The sequence below is a fragment of the Agelaius tricolor genome, unplaced genomic scaffold, assembly GCF_023055355.1.
Source record: "Agelaius tricolor isolate 1412-34295 unplaced genomic scaffold, bAgeTri1.0.p SCAF_11, whole genome shotgun sequence".
In the NCBI taxonomy this organism is placed as follows: domain Eukaryota; kingdom Metazoa; phylum Chordata; class Aves; order Passeriformes; family Icteridae; genus Agelaius; species Agelaius tricolor.
In genome coordinates this window covers 6,592,043-6,612,887 of record NW_027269271.1, presented here as the reverse complement: position 1 = coordinate 6,612,887, position 20,845 = coordinate 6,592,043, and the positions used below count along the sequence as shown (strand labels likewise).

Below are 20,845 nucleotides of genomic sequence, written 5' to 3'. Positions count from 1 at the left end.
TACTGCAAGAGAGGGACACATTGTCCAAGCTCCAGCTCCAGCTTTCAGGAAGCAGAGCCCTGCTCTGGTCTAGTGGTCACTTGCACCCCAAAGCAGTTTCCCCTTCTGGAGAATGCCAAGCATGAAAGGAAACAGCTCTAAGCTGTTCTAGCCTGGGAAAAGGGAAGAGAGGAAGGGAAGTTAGTTACACCAAGGTGGTGTTGTGCAACTCCAGTATTATACTTTCCCTTTGAAGCTGCCAGGGCTGTGCTGGCATCTCGAATGTAGATAAGAGGAGCTGGCTACTCCAGGGATAGAACAGTGAAATCCCTTTTCGCGAGGCCAAAGAGAAAAAAATTACTGCATCTGGGCAATTTAAGCTACAGGCATCTTGGGTTTGACAGAACAGAGAATTCAGTGCTGCTGGTAATGCCCTGTAATTCTCCATGTAATCAATTAAAGAACTGTTCCACCCTAAATACTGCTGAAGGAAAACACAAACAAAGGAGCACATAAAGGTAATGTTTTCAATTTATTTATATAAACAATTGCATTTTAACAACATTGTTGTCCTACAAAAATAAAGTGAAAAACAATTCACAGAATTTTAAATAAATAATCTCAAACATCCACATTTAGCGGCTGCAGAGTACAGAACGCAGAGTGCACAGGAATCCTTGCTGAAGCAGCCTGTAACTTAACTCAAGAGAGATGGTCTGAGGAATTCCTCTGTGCCTACCCCAAAATAACTCAATCTGTCCAGACTTGTCTCCCTTTGACTCTGCCAAACCCTGCTCCTGGGTTAATGGCAGAAGGGTGCCCAGAGCTGGGTCTGATGGACAATTTGCATGAGGAACAAGTGTCCGAGCAGTGTTCACTTGTTAGCATGTACAGTACTGACCACCTTGGATTACCAGGGGAGAGAAGGTTTTCCCTTCTTCGTGCTTCCAACAGAGAAAGGAAAACAAATGCCCTTCTTGCTCCCACAGCATCCATACCAAGGACCACTCCAGATGAGTCACTGGTATCGATGGCTGCAGGAGAGCTCGGTTCTGCTGTTCATGGCCACAACTACAGCCCTACCCAGCACGAGGCATGGCTGGCTCTACACAAATCCATGGAAACAGAAGCCACACACAAACTACACTGCTGCCAGAGCTGGTACAAATGCACAAGCCTCTACAAGTGCTTGAGAGTTCAGATGAAATAGAAAACTCAAGTTCTTTTCCACAAGTAGTCAAGTAATTTTGGGCAGGGGCACAGAATACCCGGTTGCTGCTCTATTCCAGTCTGAAGTGACATTTTCTTTTTCCCTATAGTTCCCCAGCTGCTTTTTTGGGAGGATCATCTTCTCTATTTCCTCTCTAGAAATTAAAAAAAGATACCCTTACATGCAAAGTCTGAAGTCCTATACAAGATCCTGTGTAACCTATGTGCCCAGATGAGACTAGATATTTTACTGATGGATTAGGACAAATATGTCTAGGAGATTTTGTGCTGGCCAGTTTTAAAGAAGCTTAAGCCACTTAACTTAAAATAACTCTGTTAATAAATTATAAATAAAACATTATCCCTCCTCCCCCCCCAATAAATAGAAGTACAAATGATATGTACAGCTTGTGCACACAGGCAGAGCTACCTCCTGTGCCTGGAAGTGCTGCTGAAGCTCTTGTGTTCAGTTCTCTGTGTATTTACAGAGCTGCTCAGTTCACAGCTCCCCTGTTTTTGGGAACACAAAGCCACAGCACACCCTAACTCCAGCTATACTGTCCTCCTGTCCTTGGAGTAACAGACATTAAAACTACATTTTCAAGTAGACCAGAGAACTACAGCTATGAAAAGAATCCCAGTGCCTTGGGCCAAGTTTAAGACCTCCCCAGAGTTACATAATAAAAATATCCCTATCCAAATGCAAGCAGCCTTGTATTGCAGCCTGAGAGTCAGTAACTGCTAAGCTTAGTATCTCATTTTCACCCCCTTACACAACTAATACATCTGTCACACTTCCTTCAAAAAAAGTAGAATCCAGGAAAAGTACTATTTTCTTAAATACTGAAAACATTAAAAATATTTTTTAAAAAAACTTGTAAAAAATTTTACTTTAAATATTTAAAACATTAAAAACATATTTTTAAAAAGCTGTAAAAAATTACTTTCATCTAAATCCAGAAGTGGATTTGTACATAAGAGACAATAAGTTATGATACAAAGTGCCCTCTCTGCAGTGAGGGAGAGGTAGTATCAACAACAAATGCAATGCATTTTCTGACCTTACATAAAGAAGTGAATCTCAAGTATTTTTTTGTTAATTTTTGAGTGCTCATATGAAATCCATAATCTTTTCTGGCAGTTTTCATTAAGTCAGATTTTTTCTTGAACTTTTAGGTCAATAGCTGCTTTCAACTTGCTGAGGAAAAAAGTTGCTTTTGTAGTGTTATGTGACCTATGAAAACTGTCAGACAGAATCACCACCAGCCCCCTTCATCAAGTATTAAAACAATAGTAAAAAGAAGTTGGAACCTTCATCCACTTTGGAATACGTCATTCTGTTACAGAAGATTTTAAACAAGGGATTCACCACTGTCAAGCTGAAACACAGAAAATCCCTTTTGTAAATGGAAGCCTTACTTCAGTAAGGAATTTAAGGCAACCCCCACAACGAAGATGCTTAAGTTGGTTTTTTAAATACTAAGTCATTAAATAGAATAAATAACACAGTTAAATAAATAAATAAATAAATAGAGAGAGAGCTGGATTCCTACAGCTCGGCAGAGCGCTCTTTCAGCAGGAGCGTGGGGTTGATATCTTCCATGGCAGTTTTTGAGGTACTAACGTTAATGGTGGCCTCGGTGGGCTCGGGAGGCAGGATGTGGAAGGCGGTGAAGGGACAGCCCTTCACGTTGTTGCAGATGAGCTTCTGCAGGGAGGCCGTGTTGACGATGTCAAAGCCCACTTTGCCCCCGAAGGTGCTGGGCTTCCAGTACTCCGGGGAGCAGATGGCGTTGCCCATCAGCCCCTTCAGGGAGAACGGGGCCCCCATCTCCACCATGGTCTCCCCAAAGATGGCCCCGGGCCGGGGCTTCTCCACCAGCAGGCCTGGGTACAGCTCCATGGCATCGATGTCCCCGTACAGCTCCTCCAGCTCCGCTGCCATCTCTTTTTCTCCTGCAATGATTAAAAACTGTAAGTGGAAAACTCCCATTTTCTGTGCAGGACTGTCCTGCTCAAGCCCAGCAATGACACTGCAGGACTCTGTGGGCATTTTAAGGCAATGTCTCTCATTTGCTGGGAAGGATGAGGACTGTTACCTGTAAGCTCTTCGAAGGATTGGAACGGTTTCAGCATGAAGCGTTTCCTGTACTCATTCAAGGACTGGTACCTCATCTGCCTGCTTTGGTCAATGGAGGCCTTTGCAACTTTCTGCACTGCAGCAGGAATATTCTTCCCACCAGCAACCTGTACATTAAAGAGGAAAAGCTGTAAGATCTCCTGATATGAGTCACGAGAAAGTTGTGACTTTCCAGTGATTAGTTTTAAATAGCTTTATCCCATTCCCTTGTCCCACCCACAGAGGCTCATGCTTCTGTCGGTTCACCATCAACTTGAGGAAGGACCTACCCTGCCAGCACTTTGCTTGGAGAAAGATTTGACCATATGGGAGAGTCCATGCTCCAGCATGATGGAGTTGTTGTAGAGGAACTGCTGGAAGGTGTACTCCTGGTCGTGGATCTGGAAGGTGTCGGGCAGCAGCGGGTGCCAGTGGTACAGGGTGTTGAACTCGGCTGCAATGCGGTTCTGGTACTGGAACTTCTGGTTGAACAGCAGCTCAGGGTCAAACTTCAGCTTGAAGTGGTACCCACTCAGGTGCTGCACATAGTCCTCTATAACAATCTTGATTGTCTCTCCTGTTGGACAAAGGAACAGGAGAGAATGTTGGCACTGCTTCTTCTCAGTGGCAGGGAAAGCACAATTTCTGAACTGTTCTATAATATACTACAGTGATCAGGATAACAAACACTTTTCTGTAATCTTTCCTAGAAAGCAATTCATGTATTTTATGTGACTAAGGGTTGGAACAGTACTTCAGATACCAAGAGTTCTTGGCTGTGGGTAGTGAGGTATTTTCTACAGCCTGCTTTCCTCCTCCCAAGACACAATTCCTTGTACCCTCCACAGAACAGCACACACCAGTATTTACACTGTTCAGTTATACAATATCTCTAGGACAGAGGGAGGGGATAATGAAGAAAGTTGATGTCTGAAAACAGATCTCAGCTTCTGAACTACGTAATACAATTGTCTTCGTTTCTGGTTTTAGCTGGGGCAAGGTTTTTTCCAGCTTAGAGCACCTCAGCATTTACATAAGATGAAATATCACTGGGCATGCAATTAAGACAGGAGAACTATGCAGAGTTACATTTTACATAACCTTCTGAACTTTAGACTTAATCACAGCCTTTCTTTTAAAGCATACCTGAGCTGACCCAACCCTAGGGAAAAAAAACCAAAACCCCAGATCAGGGAGCCTGAGGTCACCCAGCCTCGCAGGCTTTCTCTGAGAAAGGAACCTCAGCTTCCTGTCTTTTCACTGCTTTCAGTTCTGCTTCCCTCAGATGAGGGAATTGACTTCCCCTGAGTTTTCTTCAGTTCCATCTTTAGCAGAGCTGGGGCAAGCTGCACCTCAACACAACCCCAGTGACAGGCCACGAAGGAGCCACTCCCACCCACCCCAATTTAGGGGATAGCTTCCCCCTCACTCCATCCACGCAGGCTGGAGCTGGAGCTGCACCTAGCATCAGGGTTCTCACCGATGAGAATGAGCCGGGCGGTCTGGAAGAGCTGCTCGTCGTCCCACTCGGGGTGCTGGTGCTTGAGCACGTCGCAGACGCGGTTGTGCTCGCGCAGCCAGATCGTGGCGTACATCATGAGCCCCGGCACCAGCCCAAACACCTCCTGCCCCACGGAGAAGCGCAGGTGCTCGGGCACGTGGGGCGGGTACAGCATCTCTGCCTGCGTGTCCCGCACCGTCGGAGGGTACATTTCTCCATCGATCATCTGTGCAAGGGGGAAACAGCAGGAGCTGTGAGCTATGATACTTTGGTAAAGCTCTGTCCACTCTCTCAGTTCTGACTCACGCTTTAAATCACCTACACCATTCACACAGCACTAATGTAGGAAGTCTATGCCATCCAGTAAGAAGGTAGGAATTCTGAGCTAAGACATACCTGGTACTTTAGCTTTCCATCCTTTCGAAGCCTCAGTTTAAGTTGTCTCTCCAGAGTCTCTCCATAAATGTGGTTCAAGTCAACCTATAAAATAAAAGCATTTGGGACATGAAGCCAACCTCCATTTTTTGCTATTTTAGGATAAGTCCCTGTTCTATGGATACCAATAGGAGTTCACCCCCTAGATGTTTACCTTTCAATTATATTACCGCTACCTTATAAGTATCATGCACCGATATTTAAGATGAAGCCAAATTATTTCCTGGCAACTGGAGCCATCTCTGCATAAGAGGAGGTTGTTACATCAGCAATATAAAAGGACTCTGTTTAAAGTGTCAGCAATTTTTTATTATGCAGACAGCTTTCTATATATACCCACACAATTTACAGCTTTGGTTTGGACGTAAGTGACACTTATAGTGAAGAACTCTTTGTCCAAAGAATGCCAGTCTTGTAGGTAAAGATCTTAAATCCAAGTATGTTTTTGAAGTTCTTTTTAAACTAAGGCTATCGGCAGTACATAAGCAATACTTAAGTGCTGGATACGTCTCTTTGGAACTGACAGAGTCCAGAGAAGTTTTGGATACTCGCTACATCTAACGTGCTTTAGGTGAAAGCAGATTTTGGGAACAGTAAGAGATCACTGGGCAGGTATTTTAAACAGAACCACTTGTGCAGAGCACGTGGTTCTGACCCGGGAAGAGACGCTGCTGAACACTGGAATTTGGCCTGAGGAGCAGCTACAGAAGGGGTAATCCCATGGATTGTGGCACAGTGTGTGCACAGGTGTCCCCTGGATGCCATTCTGGCCATTCCAGGTGCTCAGCAGCTCCCAAAGAGCACGAGCCGTGTCCCCAGCTGTGACCATACCCCATGGCCGAGCGCTCTGGTGAAGGCAGGGCCCCGCTTCTGGTCCGTCTTGAAGAACTGGTGGGTGAAGTGCTGGGCAAAGAAGGTGAACATCACATTTGTGCCTTGTGGGTCAGGAATAAACTTTCTCCTCAGCAAAAACTTCTCCACGATCAGCTTCGAATCTGGGAGCTCTTTCTTGCCTGTGGGAGAAACAGACAGTGAGATACTCAAGACAACTCTTTATGCAATACTGAAGTTTATTCCTAACAAAAAGGCTTAAGACTTTCAGTGGAATATAATGACAGCAGCATACAAACAAGGGGAATTACCTACTCTTCTATGCTCACTTTCTTGATTTTATTAGAAATTTCTAAATTCCCTGCTTTTAGCATATAACTCAATAGCAAGAACCAAAATAATATCTTTTAGGTCTTCAAACAATATATCCAAAACATGGTTATTCATAAAGTCAACTACACTGAAAAAAGGCTACAGACAAGCGGGTCTCATAGGAACTACTACTTATTTTTTCCTCTTAGAAAAGACCAAGCAATCATTACGTGTCTGGTTTATTCCTCACCTTTAACACCCATTGGTGTTGGGCAGTCAAGTCCTACTGGTGGAAGGCTTCTTGTGTAGTAGGAAAGGTTGGAATAAGCTTCCCAGCTTTTGTAATTGTAGTCACTATTGTAAGTTGGTGGGCTGTCAATCAAGTGTGATCTTGCTGAAAGACAAATAAATATTTGGTTATTTTTAACTCTACTGTTTAGGCTCAAAGAGTAAATCACAAAGCCAGATTTTTTGCATATATTTGGCAGCAGTTGTAAATTCCACAGATATCAGTTACTGATGTTAAATATGATTACAGTTACTGAATAACAGGACTGGATCCTGGCTGATCAGCTGGATCTCACTATTAACACAAGCAATGGGGTGCCAAGTTCATGTCAGCAAAATCCTGGACTCTTACAGAAAGTAGAATCAAGCTGCATGTTTCATACAAGCCTGCATCACGCAGAAGTCTTAAATTTTGGTGTTTTAATTTCGGTGCAATTTAGGCTGCTTGGTTTGTAAACAGATCAATTCATTGCAATATTCTGGAGTAAGCTTTAAGAGGACTGGAAGAGACAATTCACACTTACACGTTAGTACATATCTCATAATAGTGTCCCTTAAGAAGGGAATGTTGTTGATGATATTCCAGACTCCTTGGAAGTGTGTGAGGATGTAGTGGACAGTGTTTGGTGATGGTTTCAATGCTAGCTTCAGCCACGTGAAGAATTCCGCTGCAAACGACAATGGGAAGGTTGTTATCAATTAGCTTATGGAGGATAACCTGCAATGCTGGAATTGGACTATGAGTTTCATTTGGGAGAGGGGTGTGGGATACTCACGTGTGGTGCAGTTCTGCCCGTAGAAGCCTGTCCTGGTGCAGTCGCACTCGTAGCGATCTGGCCCGGCGGTCATGCAGACGCCTCTGTTCTGGCAGGGGTTCGAGCAGCAAGGGTTGGCTGCGGGGAACCAGAGCTGGGGTTAGCATCTCTGCAATACACTCCCACCTTCCCAGGGCTTTAGACAACCAACGAGAACGCCCTGGAGTTTAAGGCTGATCGGGAAGGCATCACAGCGACCATCCATCCACGGCAACCCCTGGGCTACCAGGGAGCAGCTTGAAAAGCGCAGGAATTCTTGTCTGCTGCCAGCAATAACCCCCCTCAGAAGGGGAGATCATCCCTCACAGGCCAGCGGGGACCTGGCACTCACACACAGCAGAGAAATGCCAAGAGAGCGAGGAGCAGGAGAAGCAGAAAGGCAAAGCGCGCGTTAATCCGGAGCGCGGCGCGGACTCACCGGCGCGGCCGGCGGCCAGCAGCGCGGCCAGCAGGGCCAGGGGCAGCAGCGGCATGGCTGGCTTTGGCTGGGCTGTGCTGGGCTGGCGGTGCTGGCTCGGCAGCTCCAAGTGTGGCGGCCCCTGCCGCACATCCCGTATTTATGGCAGCGCCGAGTGAGTCACAGCCGGAAGCATGAACGGAGCACGGAATTTCTGCTCCCGCCCCGCCCGCCCCAGTCTGGCCCCTCGCGGGGAGGTGTGCGGGGCGGCTGTGGGTACGGCGCGGGGCCGCTGGCAGCGCCCGGCTCCGCTCAATGACGGCTCGCTGTTGGTTTAATCCATTCCATTCATTCAGCAGCGGCTCGCAGGGCTGCGGCGCACACGGGCGGCAGAGCGCCCGCGCTGCGGAGCGCCCCGCGCAGCGGGAAGGAAGGAAGGAAGGAAGGAATGCTGGAGGGAATCAATACTTTATCTTTTGGTCATAGATTATTTACCCTTTGCTACTATTTTTAGTGCGTGAGGAGCGACAATGAAAACAGGAGGATGTCATGCGGTTGTGCAACCCAGCGTGGATCTGCACTTTCGCCCTCGATGGATGCCAGCATTAAACACCAAAACCCCATAGTGGCATTTGCTGATGTTTGAACTACAAATCTGTGACTTGACAGAAAGTGGATTCAGGCCGATTTAAACATAATCTTATTTTTGGCCCCAAAGCGTATTGTAGTTCGTGAGTAACTAGTGTACATCAGTGGTGGGTCTGTCTGGATGTTTTAAGACTGGTACACAAAAAGTTGCATAATCAAGAGAAGGCAGATAATATTTCTTTATACATTTGCATGCAGAAACCACAGGCTGGGTCATACACTTCAGCAGAGGATGTCTCTGTCAGCCCAGCTGAACCGGGGGCCTGTGGCACAGCCACGTCTTGCTCAGTCTTATCAAGTGTAAAAAAAGTGATATTTTTTCTTGCATAAGCCAAATCAATTAAATATGGAATGTTGATTATCCAGTGGATCAGGCTATGCCATGCATAGCACCAAGGGTCTACACACATTCTCATACATTTCATATGTCCATCTCACACTGATTTTGTTCCATCTCACAAAGCTTTCTTGGATGCTGTCACACTGTAAGACTTTACTGCAAACAGCAGGCAAATGAGACTCTGTGTTTAAATAACATGCATAGGAAAATGTTTCCAGAGTTGTTTCCAGCACCATTAAGGGGAAAATTGAATCCAGACAATTGCCCCTAAAATGATAATACAAAGGTAACTGTGCTATGATTTAGAGGACCCTGGAGATAGAAATAACTGATGATGCTTAAAGTTTTCAATTATTACAATTAATCAATATGTAAACCAAGAAACATGGCAGAACTCCAGGCTTTGGAGAGGATGTTTCCCCTTGAGAAGCAGTACTTCTGCAGCTGGAAACCAGTCAGCACCCCCCACCCTCCACTCAATGCTGCAGTCAGTGTGACGTGAGCTCTCTCAAGTCTGATTTTGGCTGGGGAAGGTCCCTTGTGTCACTGTCAGCTGCAGTAGAATTGAAGGGGTCCTTCAGCTCTTCAAAATAATGAAAAATCAGGGAGATACAATAGTGCTGCTTCTCAGAAGGCTGCCCTTCCCCACTTGTTGCTTTGGGATTATCTCAGGTAAAGAACTGGTTATACGTTGGAAAGGGAATTTTTCTCAGAAATGGAAGTTTGCTGTGGCAGGATTCACCACCAGGTGGAGATTTTATGCATCAACAAAATGCTCTTTTCGTTTTTAGCGCATAAACCATCTTTGCTAAGAATTAATGTTATTTTTCTTTCTGTTACTTGAAGTACCTTTTGGCCCAGGTCAGAGCAGCCTGTGGAACAGAGAACCTTCGTCAACCTCAGCCTTTTTGCATTTGCTGACATTTCTGCAGGAGGCAATTCCCTGAAGCTATTCCTGTTTCTATTTTAGGTTTAACTGCATAAATTCACACCTTTCCAAGGCAAGGGTTCAGGACAGAGGATGCAGTGACCTGTAAGGATTGACATGCTTCAGTAATGCCAACAAAAGAAGGAGAGATGGAGTGGCAGCAGGGAAAACATTGTCTCTTGGCACTGGTGCTGCTCCATTTTGCAGTAGGTCAGCTGAACCCAGCTGAATTAGTGCTGAATTCATCCTTGAGCCTTTTTAATCTGTTTGAAATATTTTCCCTCCCTTTGTGACTGTGGCAATCTCAGGTTTTGTAGCACAGTAGTTTCCTGGGATGTCATTTGCTCTGTGCCATTTTGCTGCTCTTTCATGGCAGAAGGAGCTCAGTCTGAAGTCTGCTGTCAGCTTGGATACATTGCTCCCAATGCAAGCACACACCAAGGCTGATTGGACATGGATACGATAACAATCCTGGATGTTCCAACAACGTTCTTGAGAACTGAAGCACCTCCAGGGGAAGTTGGTGTCTTTAAGCTCCTGTACTATGCCTTTTGCAGTATTAGAACTCTCTTAACAGAAGGGTTTGATTATGAAATTGCTTTGTGCTTTCATGGGATCACCCTGGCTAGACAGCTAAGCTCTACTTTCCTGTGTCCTCCTGCTGTGTCCTCGTGGAGCACTCTGATCACTTGGGTCCCAGTTTCATTGGCACCCTGGGTCGTGTATGAAAACAAAAGTACTCATTACCTGGTTTGGAGACAAGGGAGGTTTGCGAAAATTTCAGTAAAAAGGTGCCTTGTTTATGGGGTTTCCAGGCTACTGCAATTTTGGAATTGTTTGGAACACGATTCCAGGCAAAACTACATATGAAAATAGAGGGTGTGAGAGCTGGGAGCTGGACTGCCTTGCCCTCAGGAGAAATCCCATGGACAGTGATTGGCAAGGAATGTTTGTGCATGGGCTGGGGCTGCTGGCACACACCTGTTGCTGGGGGACCAGGAGGGTGAGCTGGGAGCTCACCTCAGGGGGACATCAGTCATTGTGTAGGGAAATGGAGCATACCTTGTTATCCAAATCAGCTTCAGTTGGGGCTGGTTTCATTCCTGGAATTATATTTTTAAAAATGTGAAAAAACCAATAAAATAGGTGGGTGGCACAAAAATCTACATCTGACTTAGGCAAGATGTGAGCAAGTTTGAGTCTCCCTTTTTATTTTCCTTTTTAAGAGCAGCTTGCCTTTGGACTTCAGCTGCTGGAAAACAACATAAATCCACAGCTTGTGTTTTATTTGCAAGCCAGTAAGAGTTTTGAGGAATGTTTTCCAATATGATAGATTTTATTTTACCATTAACATCTGCATAAAGTAAACCCTGCTCAACAAACCCTTTCCAAGCGTCTGTTTTTAATAACATCTCTGAGTTCTTGTTTTAATTCCCTGGCATTCTTGACAGACTCAGTTACTAGTCAAAGGCTGTAATGAAACAGGTGAGAAGAGTGACTTTACATCAGATTTACCTGCAGAGATGAGATGTGAAATGAGATACCTGTGCAGTCATGTGTGGTGCCCAGGTTTCTCCCAGGCCTGTTTGCTTTGCAAATTCTTTGCCAGGTACCTGTATGATATTATTACTACAGGGCATCTGTACACTGCTTGGGACATGATACACATAGTTTGAGAGAAAAAAAAACCCACAAGAATTACTCCCTTTTGCTCAGCTTAAATGCAGATCTCCACCTGATCCAAAGCAAGGCTGAGCTCTTTCCTTGGGAGGTGCCCAGACACTGAATCCCCATGATTTTAAATGAAAGGGAATGAATGAAGCCCCTGCAGAAATGGCTTTCAGAACTGTGTTTTGTTTGTTCAGATGAAGTGTATTAGATGATTCCTTTCCTCATTAGCACTCTTGGTAGTCACAACTTCAGTCCTGCTGACTAGTTCCTGACAAATAAGCCCTAAATTACTTAAACTCAGCTTGAAGCTCTCTAGGACGACCTTTTTCCAAGGAGTGTAGATGAATGGAGGATGAAGCACAGCATTTTTATCCTATATGGTAGTTTGAGGCAGAGGCTGGCTGAAAATTTCATCCTAGCTACGATCTGTCCCATTTTTAAATTTTTTTTTTAGGTCACAAGACTTTAAATTCCTTTTTATGGGGAATTTAAAGGAGAAGGCCATAAACATGAACTATTGGATAAACATAAGATTTTTGGCAGCCACACTCTGGATTAGACTTGTGTATTTTTTTAAACTTTTAAAAAAAAATTCTAATTATTTTTCAGAGACTTTATTCAGATACACTCATCTATGCGTTGTTTTTTTTTTTTTCCCTATATAAACTGTACCTATTAAAATGGAAAATATTTTTCGTCATTTCTTGACTGAAGAAAAGGATGTTTTGGCAATTGTTATTGGTAATTGTTACCAAAGTTAAGCCATGAACCTCCCTGCTCCCGTGATCCGTTTTTTATTTTTTTTGCAGAGCCCATTTTTCCCCACACAGCCTCCATGTGTTTCTGATGTGGACATTTGATCACAGGCAGATCTGAAATACGTCATGAGATTTTGTAACTGCCTTTACATAAAGAAACGTCAGCTGGCACTTTATCTGCTTTTGGTCACCAGCTGCAACTCACATTAAGGTAATTGCTTCTGCTGTTCCATTTTTAGTAAGCATTGTATATTGAAAGGCTATCTTTCTGTGGGAAACCTGCACAGAAAACCCGCCTTAGAGAGATTTCCAAATACTTCCCTCCTCAATGCAGATGCCTGGATTTTCTTTTAGCAACTTCCTGCTTAATGTTAGTGAAATCTGTCATCCAGCCTCATGCTCTTTTGTTGTGCAAATACAATCATGTGGAATTTTCCTTTGCTTCAAGCACATGGACATTAAACTGGGTAAGGGAAATGGAGATAGGTTTTGCTGAGTGGAAAATTATTTCAGTGTAATGCTTCCTTACATAAAACATGCCTTTGGGTATTGAAATTTATTTAGCTTTATTCATTAAGATTTTTTTTCTACAAGAGCATTTACCAGATCAGTTTACAACAGTGCAAAACCTGCTGTTCCACCAAGTAAGCTCTGCTCTGCAGGCTTTTGTAGGGTTGTCTGTGAATTCGAGGTTTCATGGAATCACAAAATCACAGAAAGGTTTGGGTTGGAAGGGACCTTAAAGCCCATCCAGTGTCACCCTGTGCCATGGACAGGGACACCTTCTACTGTCCCAAGCCCCATCCAGCCTGGTCTGGGACACTGCCAGGGATCCAGGGGCAGCCACAGCTTCTTTGGGTACCCTGTGCCAGAGCTTCCCCACCCTCACAGGGAACAATTCCTTCCCAGTACCCCATCTACCCCATGTTGCTGTCTGGCAGTGGGAAGCCATTCCCTGTGTCCTGTCCCTCCCTCCCTTGTCCCAGTTCCCCCTCCAGCTCTCCTGGAGCCCCTTTAGGCACTGGAAGGGGCTCCAAGGTCTCCCCAGAACAATGCCATCCAGTGCTTTGAGAAGGGGGACTCTGCAGCTCCTTGTTGTGACCCTTCCCTCGGTGCCCACAGGGAAGGTGCCACCAAGGTACCCCATGGCCCAAAGGGGACTCAGATATTGATACTGAGACACTGAGTTCCTTGAAACTGACTCTGGCTCTTCCCAGCTGGAGGCTGGAGGAGTCATCTGGTGTCAGCAAGAGAAGAATGTTCCATGACACAGCTCCCGTGGCAGCCCGTGGATGGACAGTGCCCACACAAATTATGGCTTTGACTTGCACCAGGGTGGGGAGGCTCCTGGAGCAGGCTCTGCCCACTGCAGCATACCCAAACTCCCAAGGCTCCTCTCTACTCATCTTCACTTCCAGAATTAAATCAGGACTGTTTTCCAATGGCTTGTCAATTTGCCACACTTCCAGAATACCCTTACAATTAAAAAAAAAAAAAAAAAAAAACAAACTAGGAAGAAATTAAGAAGTAAAAGGGATGAAATTTATTTTGAATGAGCTGGTTACTGGTGAGGGAAAAGGACTCAGCGACCAGATTAAAACTGTGCCCTGTGATCCTTTTCCATAACAGCCCTCCAGAAACTCAAACTATTTGTACTTATGGTGGGAATTGAAAGCACCTGAAGAAATACTGTGAGTTAAACTACTCAGGTCAGAACAAGATCAAGAAAATGTACATCTCAGGAGATACAAACCGGAGAAATTCCTGCTTTATTCAAAATTAAATTAGATTATTGGGAAGGAGACATCACATCATATTTTGTCTTGCCAAGACATATGACTCTAAGCAAAAGCAAATCATCTGGAAATTCTTCAAATACTTTTCTACTTTTTGAGACGGCCAATTATTCAATGGCATAAAAACCTGGCCAGCTCACTGGGCTTAAAATCCAGCCTCCAAGGGAAACTGTGCCCTGGGGATGCTCATCAGGAGATAAAGCCTTGCTGGCTTTGACTCCTCTCCCTAGAATATGCAGTGAGGGAAAATGTATAATGATCAAAATTACAGAAATAGAAAATAATTAGGGATCTGCAAGCCCTGCAGTGGTTGTAAGAGCTCAGAGCCCAGAGAATTTATGTCTGCAAGGAAAAACATCCCATATCTCTTTTTGGTGCTGGAGCTGTGTTAGTCATCCCTCTTCAGGAATGCCATCCATTTATTGTTGCTATTTGGATGTCTTGGGTAACCTGAAGCCAGCCAGGTGCACCATGTGCCTGCAGAAACAGCCCTTTTCAAAGAGCAGAACTGGCCATCACAGGATCCTTAAGGCTGGAAAAGACCTTGGAGTCCATCAACTCCAAGCAAAATTTGCAAGGGTATGTGTTCTCACACAAGAGTGTTTGTTCCAGGAGCTGAAGTGTCCAGGTTAGGGACTAACTCATGGCTAGAAGAATTACTGGTTTTACAAGTAAAGCGTGTGAATTTATGGTTATTATTATTATCCTTCACACAACTCATCCTGTATCAGGAATTTTGATGGTGCTTCTTTGTGGAGCAGTTGTAAATTTGGTTTAATATTGACATGTCTCTCTTCCACTATTTTTCTGTTTATCCAGAGGCAGTCCTGACTATACTTTGGCATTTATTTCTCATCCTGACCTCCGGTGTAGAAGAGATAAGTCATAGAAGCCCAAGAGCAAACAATCAGCTTGTCTGGTTCTGTGGTTTCTCTGGAAACTCTGGAAACTCTGTGCTGGTTGCCTCTCTGTTCATTAAGTAAATGAGGGCTTTGCAGCGTTCTGGCCGTGCGTGTTATTTTGGGGTTTCGTTTCAGATGGCATTCTTCTGGGGATTGTTGTGGAGAGAGTTGCCAGCAACCTAGGGCCAGTGGGCTGGAGGCCAGGTTTGGGTGGAAATAGCAGGGTTTATATCACCAGCACAGAGCTCTGTCTGGGCAGCTAATTTTGGGCTGGTGCTTCTTTGAGGCATCGGCCGTTCCTGCGTGTGTCTGGTTCCAGCCATCACAAAGGCTGTCACAGCCTTGGGCAGGCCAGCAGTGGTGCCCAGGCCAGCAGCCGGTGGCAGGGCTGGTGGGAATCACAATTCTCTGCTGTTCCAGGGAGCTTTTCTGTGCCTGCAGCTCCGTGAGGGGTCCAGCTCTTCCTGGGGAAAGAACACCTGCCTCTGTGCAATGCCTCTGTTTCCTCTTGATCCGATTTCCGTGGGAAGGGCCTGAGCTGCCATGCAAACCACTCCCTGTGGCTCCTCTCACCACAAACACACTCCTCCACCCTCTCTCCTGGACTCCATGAACTGGGATCATCTGGGGTCGGACCTGTGTGGGGTGGCTGGGAATAGAAGTGTGGATGAGTCAAGAGAGACCTTGTGAACTTCCACCGGCTGAACTCCTGTGAAAGGCTGGAGTTCCTGCCCAGATCAATCAAATATGGATTGCTCCACACACTTCACAATAATTCTGAAGTGTTGCAACTTAGTTCATGGGGATTTTAAATGTTTATAGACTTTCCAGAGGGTAGGAAAGAGGGGAAATATTTACATGTAGATAATTTCTGTTATATTTGAGCAATAGAAATGCTGGGCCCCTTGCCCAAGGCTCCTTGCTCCCTGCTCTGCAGCACTAATGAATGTAAATGACTAAAGGCAGGCCTGTGAGCAATGCTGAGTGGAGAAAAAGCCCCCAACAAATGCAAAGCACAGCAGGAATCACCAGATAACCACCTTACATCCTTTTCTGTGTGCTGCACCCACTGGGTGTGCAATATTGTCATATCAGGTGATTTGTTAGCTGCTCCAAAACAAGTCTCTGCAGCCCCTTGGAGATTTACATTGCAACGATTTGGATGCTCTATTTATCCTTGGGCTGGAATATTTTAGTGATTGCCAATTACCTAGAAGTCCTCCACAGCACAAGGCACTGCAAGATCAGTGTGAAATAAAGAACTTATGCACAGCATCAGAATCTGGACAGTTAAAATGTTCATGATGGGGAGGAGTGAGACAAGCCTGTCTGCAGAACTCCTCAGATCTAAAGGTTTCATACACTGCTGGATAACACTTACCTAACTGACTTGGAACCACTTCCTATGCAAAAAACCATATACGGACTTCAGGCTTGCAGCCATCAGAAATTGTGTTGATTGAGATAATGTGTTTCATTCCTTACCCTAAGGCTTTTGGATTTCATAGAGCTGAACATTTCAAAACATCTCCTTCCCAGGTGTTCTGGTTCCAACTTAATTAGGAGGGTGATTTTAATTTTACTCTTTCTCAGCTGTTCCGTTTTGCTCTGATGCGTAACCAAAATATTAATAAAATCTTCACCTCCTCTACGTTAAAAATTGGCTTTTCCACCTGATATAGCTCTGTCCTTATCTTAAGGTGAATCTTTTTCTCTCACTGAGAATTTCACATTTGATATAGCCATTTCAAACCTTCTTTTTAAATTATCAGTATGTGGAATCAGTCCTGATTTTGGGAGAGAGTGCTCATCCCTGAGCTCTAATGCCTGTTGTGCTTGGGATTGGGCATTCATGAACAGGAGCACTGCTAGAGTGCATGTCTTTAAATACAGTCACCCCAGGCATATCCATATCCATTTTCAGGTGTGGAGTAGTATATTTGAAGCTTGTAGCAAACAATGTATTCCATGTTTGCAGAATTTTTGTTTAGAATACAAATAAATAAATGTTTATTCCTGAGGATATGCAAAGTGCTTTGTTTTGACAAGAGCTGAAATTATTTTAGTCCAGCCTGGTAAAGGGACTCACCCCTCTGCCCTTTCCATGCACCTGGGGTGGCTTAGAAGTGTGGCTAGAGAGGTTTTAGAATCACAGAATCCTTCAGGTTGGAAAAGACCTCCAGGATCATCCAGTCCAACCTGTGACTGATCACCAGAGCACTCAGCCCAATGGGCCTTTGTCAGCCAGACCAGAGCCCTGTGTGCCACATCCAGTCATTCCTTGAACACCTCCAGGGATGGGGACTGGGCAGCCCCTTCCAGTGTCTGCCCACCCACAATTTTGAGTTATGAAACCTGATGGGTGCTGTGGCTTGGGGGAGATGCATATAAAAACCTCTGGGAAAAAAAAAACCCACAAGGAAAAAAAACTTTATTTTGCTACCCTCAAAGCTGAAAGGTAATAATTAACATTAAGGTAACCAATGCTAACAGAAAAAAATAGTTTGTTTAGTTACTGAATAAAGTGTCATTAGGCAAATGAGATGACAAATTTGAATTGACGTGGATCCTAAAATAATCCATACAAATTTTGCAGGAGTGATAGCCACTGCTGTCGTTCTCTGAGGTCACACCTCCTCCTTTTATCCACATGACGTAACGTGGGCTGGGAGCTGTGTGAGCCTTGTTTGCCTTCCCATTACAGGAGCTGTTCTGCTCCCTGAGTTTGTCATAAACCCCTGAAACCTCCTGAAAAGTTTATGGGGGATTATGAGGAGCTGCAAGCTCTGGAGCACCAGGCTATCCCTGTGTCACTGGGACTGTGTGTTCAACTCAGAGACTGGATTTAAGGAATGATGGGCATGTCTAGGTGATCATTTTTGGCATCATGTTGTTCTTTGGTTTCACCAGGGAATAAAGGTGAAAATGTAGCAAGACCAAAAATAATCATTTGTCTTTAGTTTCTCACTCCCATTGTCTTCCCACTTTGTTATCAAAAAGGAAAAATGTTGGTTTTGAAAATATTTGCCAACTGAAAATGCCCAGCAAGTTGCTCTCAGCTGGGTGTGGACATCCATATGATTCAGTCCATTTTCAGAACCCCATAATCCCAGAATGTTTTAGGTTGGGAAGGACCTTAAAGCCCATCCACTTCCACCCCCTGCCCCTTCTGCTATCCCAGGCTGCTCCAAGCCCCATTCAGCCTGGCCTTGGACACTTCCACAGATGGGGAGTCCAAAACCTTTTCCTGATGATGGTGAGAGTGTGCAAGCCATGGATAGTGATGTAAATTACATGCCCTGTCTGTCTCCTCTCCCTGACTCTTACCTCAGCAGTCTCCTGGACAGGTTTCCAGTATTGATGTTTTATGAACTTTACTAGATAAATATGTGTAAAGCATAATAAAATTCATTTAAACAGAAAATTGTAAATAAGAAAAAAAGAAATAATATCAAACAGATCAACATTTTGAGGAGAGAACACAAAATTTATCCACACATCTGGTGAAATATTGACTCTTTTTGGGTTGTCTCTTTAAAACTTTAAAAATGGTAAAGGTGAAGCCAAAATAATGTTGGGCTTACAAAGGATTTTGATTTAATCCTGTCTGGTGAATATCTATATTGCAAGTGGCATAGCCTTGTGCCCATCCTTTAATGCACAGAATTATGATGAGGAAAAGTGGACTCTGATGTAGTCACCTCTAAAGAGCCATGCTGATGAGGGGTCTGCAAGTGAATAATTTTTTACCTGTGGAAATATCGTACTCAAAGCCAGCCTATTTCCAGCTGAAGTGTTAGGATCCTGATCCCATTCATTGATCCGTAACCACCCACCAAATGTTTTAGAATCCTGATCCCATTTATTGATCCCTAACCATCCACCAGATGTTTTAGGATCCTGATCCCATTTATTGATCCCTAACCATCCACCCAGCAGGTTTTAGCTGTATCTTGTACCTCTTTTGGCAAAAACCACCACACAGTGGCATTTGTGTCCTAGGATTCTTTCTGTCACTACTCAGAAGATCAAATTTCCCAGTTTCCAGCAAGCAGAGACACAGGATTGGCTGAGCAGACTCACAGCTGTGAGTTGTCAAGATAGATCAGCAGATAAATCATCTGAGAAGAGCAGACAATTGGAGCTGATAATTTAGTCTTTTTTTTCATAGAGAGAAAACTTGGGCAGGTCCTGTGAAAATACCCAAGAATTACAGCTTTTGATTAACATTAGCAAGGTGAAATTAAATCTGGAATCAACAACTATGCAGGGACATCTTTGCTGCACAGAGGAGCATCTGGCTCTGGAGCCTTGGCACAGGGTGCCCAGAGAAGCTGTGGCTGCCCCTGGATCCCTGGCAGTGTCCCAGGCAGGTTGGATACTGGGGCTTGGAGCAGCCTGGGCTCGTGGAAGGTGTCCCTGCCCATGGCAGGGGTGGAACTGGAAAGGCTTTAAGGCCCTTTCCAACCAAACCGTTCTAGGATTCTGTGAATTTGTTAAACCTGAGCATGTCCAGTTTATATAGAGGAAACCACAGTAAGTTAATATTTCTCCTTTGGTTTCTTTTGCCTTTCTTGGTTGGCAGTAATGGATATTACCCCAGTGTGATGCAGGTTGTGTTTGCCTTGCTTTTTGTGCCTGTTTGTGGCTCATAACATTCTGGACGGATACATTTATATAGATACAGAGTGTGTGGAGGTATGCTTGCATGTGTGACACATCCAACCACATAAACCTTTATTCAAAGAGTTTTCTGAGAGCCCACTGTGAACAATTTATTTGGTGTGTTTGAAGCTCTAGACTTAATTCCAATCAGCCTAAGAAATCCATAGCATGTGCATTTAGAGATAAATGTAGATAAAATTTTAGATAAAATGTAGATAAAATCTTACCTAACCACTATAGGAACTTGCAGTCAACTTGATTTAGATGTAGATTATTTCAAGCCCCTAACCCAAGTGGATGGCATGGCTGCAGAGGCTTTGTGTGGTGCTGATGGGTTCAGAATTTCACCATGCTCTGTGCACCCTGTCTGCGCCAGGGGCCTGTTGCACTCAAAGAAGGTAAAATTAATGATGGCAGATGGAATTCCTGGTCTTCCTTCTCACCCTTTGCTCCTGCGTTCCCATCCAATCACTTGAGGCTGTGGATGGGGAAAAGACAGGGATATTTCTCTAATATGGGAAGGGAGTTGTGAACTATTTGTGTGCCAGGCACAATCCTAGGGATTGCATAACTGCAGGAAAAACACGGAGCTGTTCTGGCACTGTCAGAGTTGGCATGGAGGAGGAGCAGAGTCCTTTGCTAGAACAAACAGTTCCCAAGTCAGCCTCAGTGCAAGGATCTCCTCCTTGGGATCCTTTCAGTTTTGTGGAGATTTTTTTAACTGTGCTGAGTTGAAACTGGAAATAATTTCCATCAGGGAAGGAGCAGTTTTTTCTACCTAATCTTTCCTTGCTAATGGCCCTCTGTGTCTGCTGGACTACTTGGGATTTTCTGAGCACTATTAAGCTGGATTTATGACCTGATCTCAGTTAGAACTGCAAGCACTGGGACCTTCAAGAATGTTAGAATTACTGCTCAGTTCTTAGAAACAATAAAGCATCTGGATGTTTTACACTGAAGGATAAAAATGTCAAAAAGAAAAGGTCTGGATCCAAGATACGTTTTTAGGACTTCCAAAGTGAATCAAACTTTCAAAACTTCAGGTGTTTTGTTCAAGTTTGGGATAAAAATGACTCTTTATATCCAGAAATAGCAATGTGCCCCTTCAAAATTCCAATATCTGTTCCTAGGAGAGCTTTACAAAACTAATGGCTGAAGGGATGGCAGCTTAGTAACAGACTTTGAGTGAGGCATTGTCAAAAGAGGAAAAAATGAAATTCTGCCATCTCAAGTGCAAAACTCTTTGAAATT

General features: G+C 44.4%; 1 protein-coding gene across 1 annotated transcript; it reads right to left on the bottom strand.

Annotated features, from left to right (window-relative positions):
• Window positions 1-492: 492 nt before the first annotated feature.
• Window positions 493-8,039, bottom strand: PTGS2 (prostaglandin-endoperoxide synthase 2). The gene is given in 11 exon segments (XM_071435940.1): window positions 493-3,144; window positions 3,288-3,435; window positions 3,598-3,884; window positions 4,788-5,034; window positions 5,205-5,288; window positions 6,075-6,256; window positions 6,637-6,780; window positions 7,199-7,342; window positions 7,451-7,567; window positions 7,908-8,019; window positions 8,022-8,039. Coding segments are annotated over 11 exon segments (1,890 nt in total). The 3' UTR covers window positions 493-2,737.
• Between the last annotated feature and the right edge of the window lie 12,806 nt (window positions 8,040-20,845).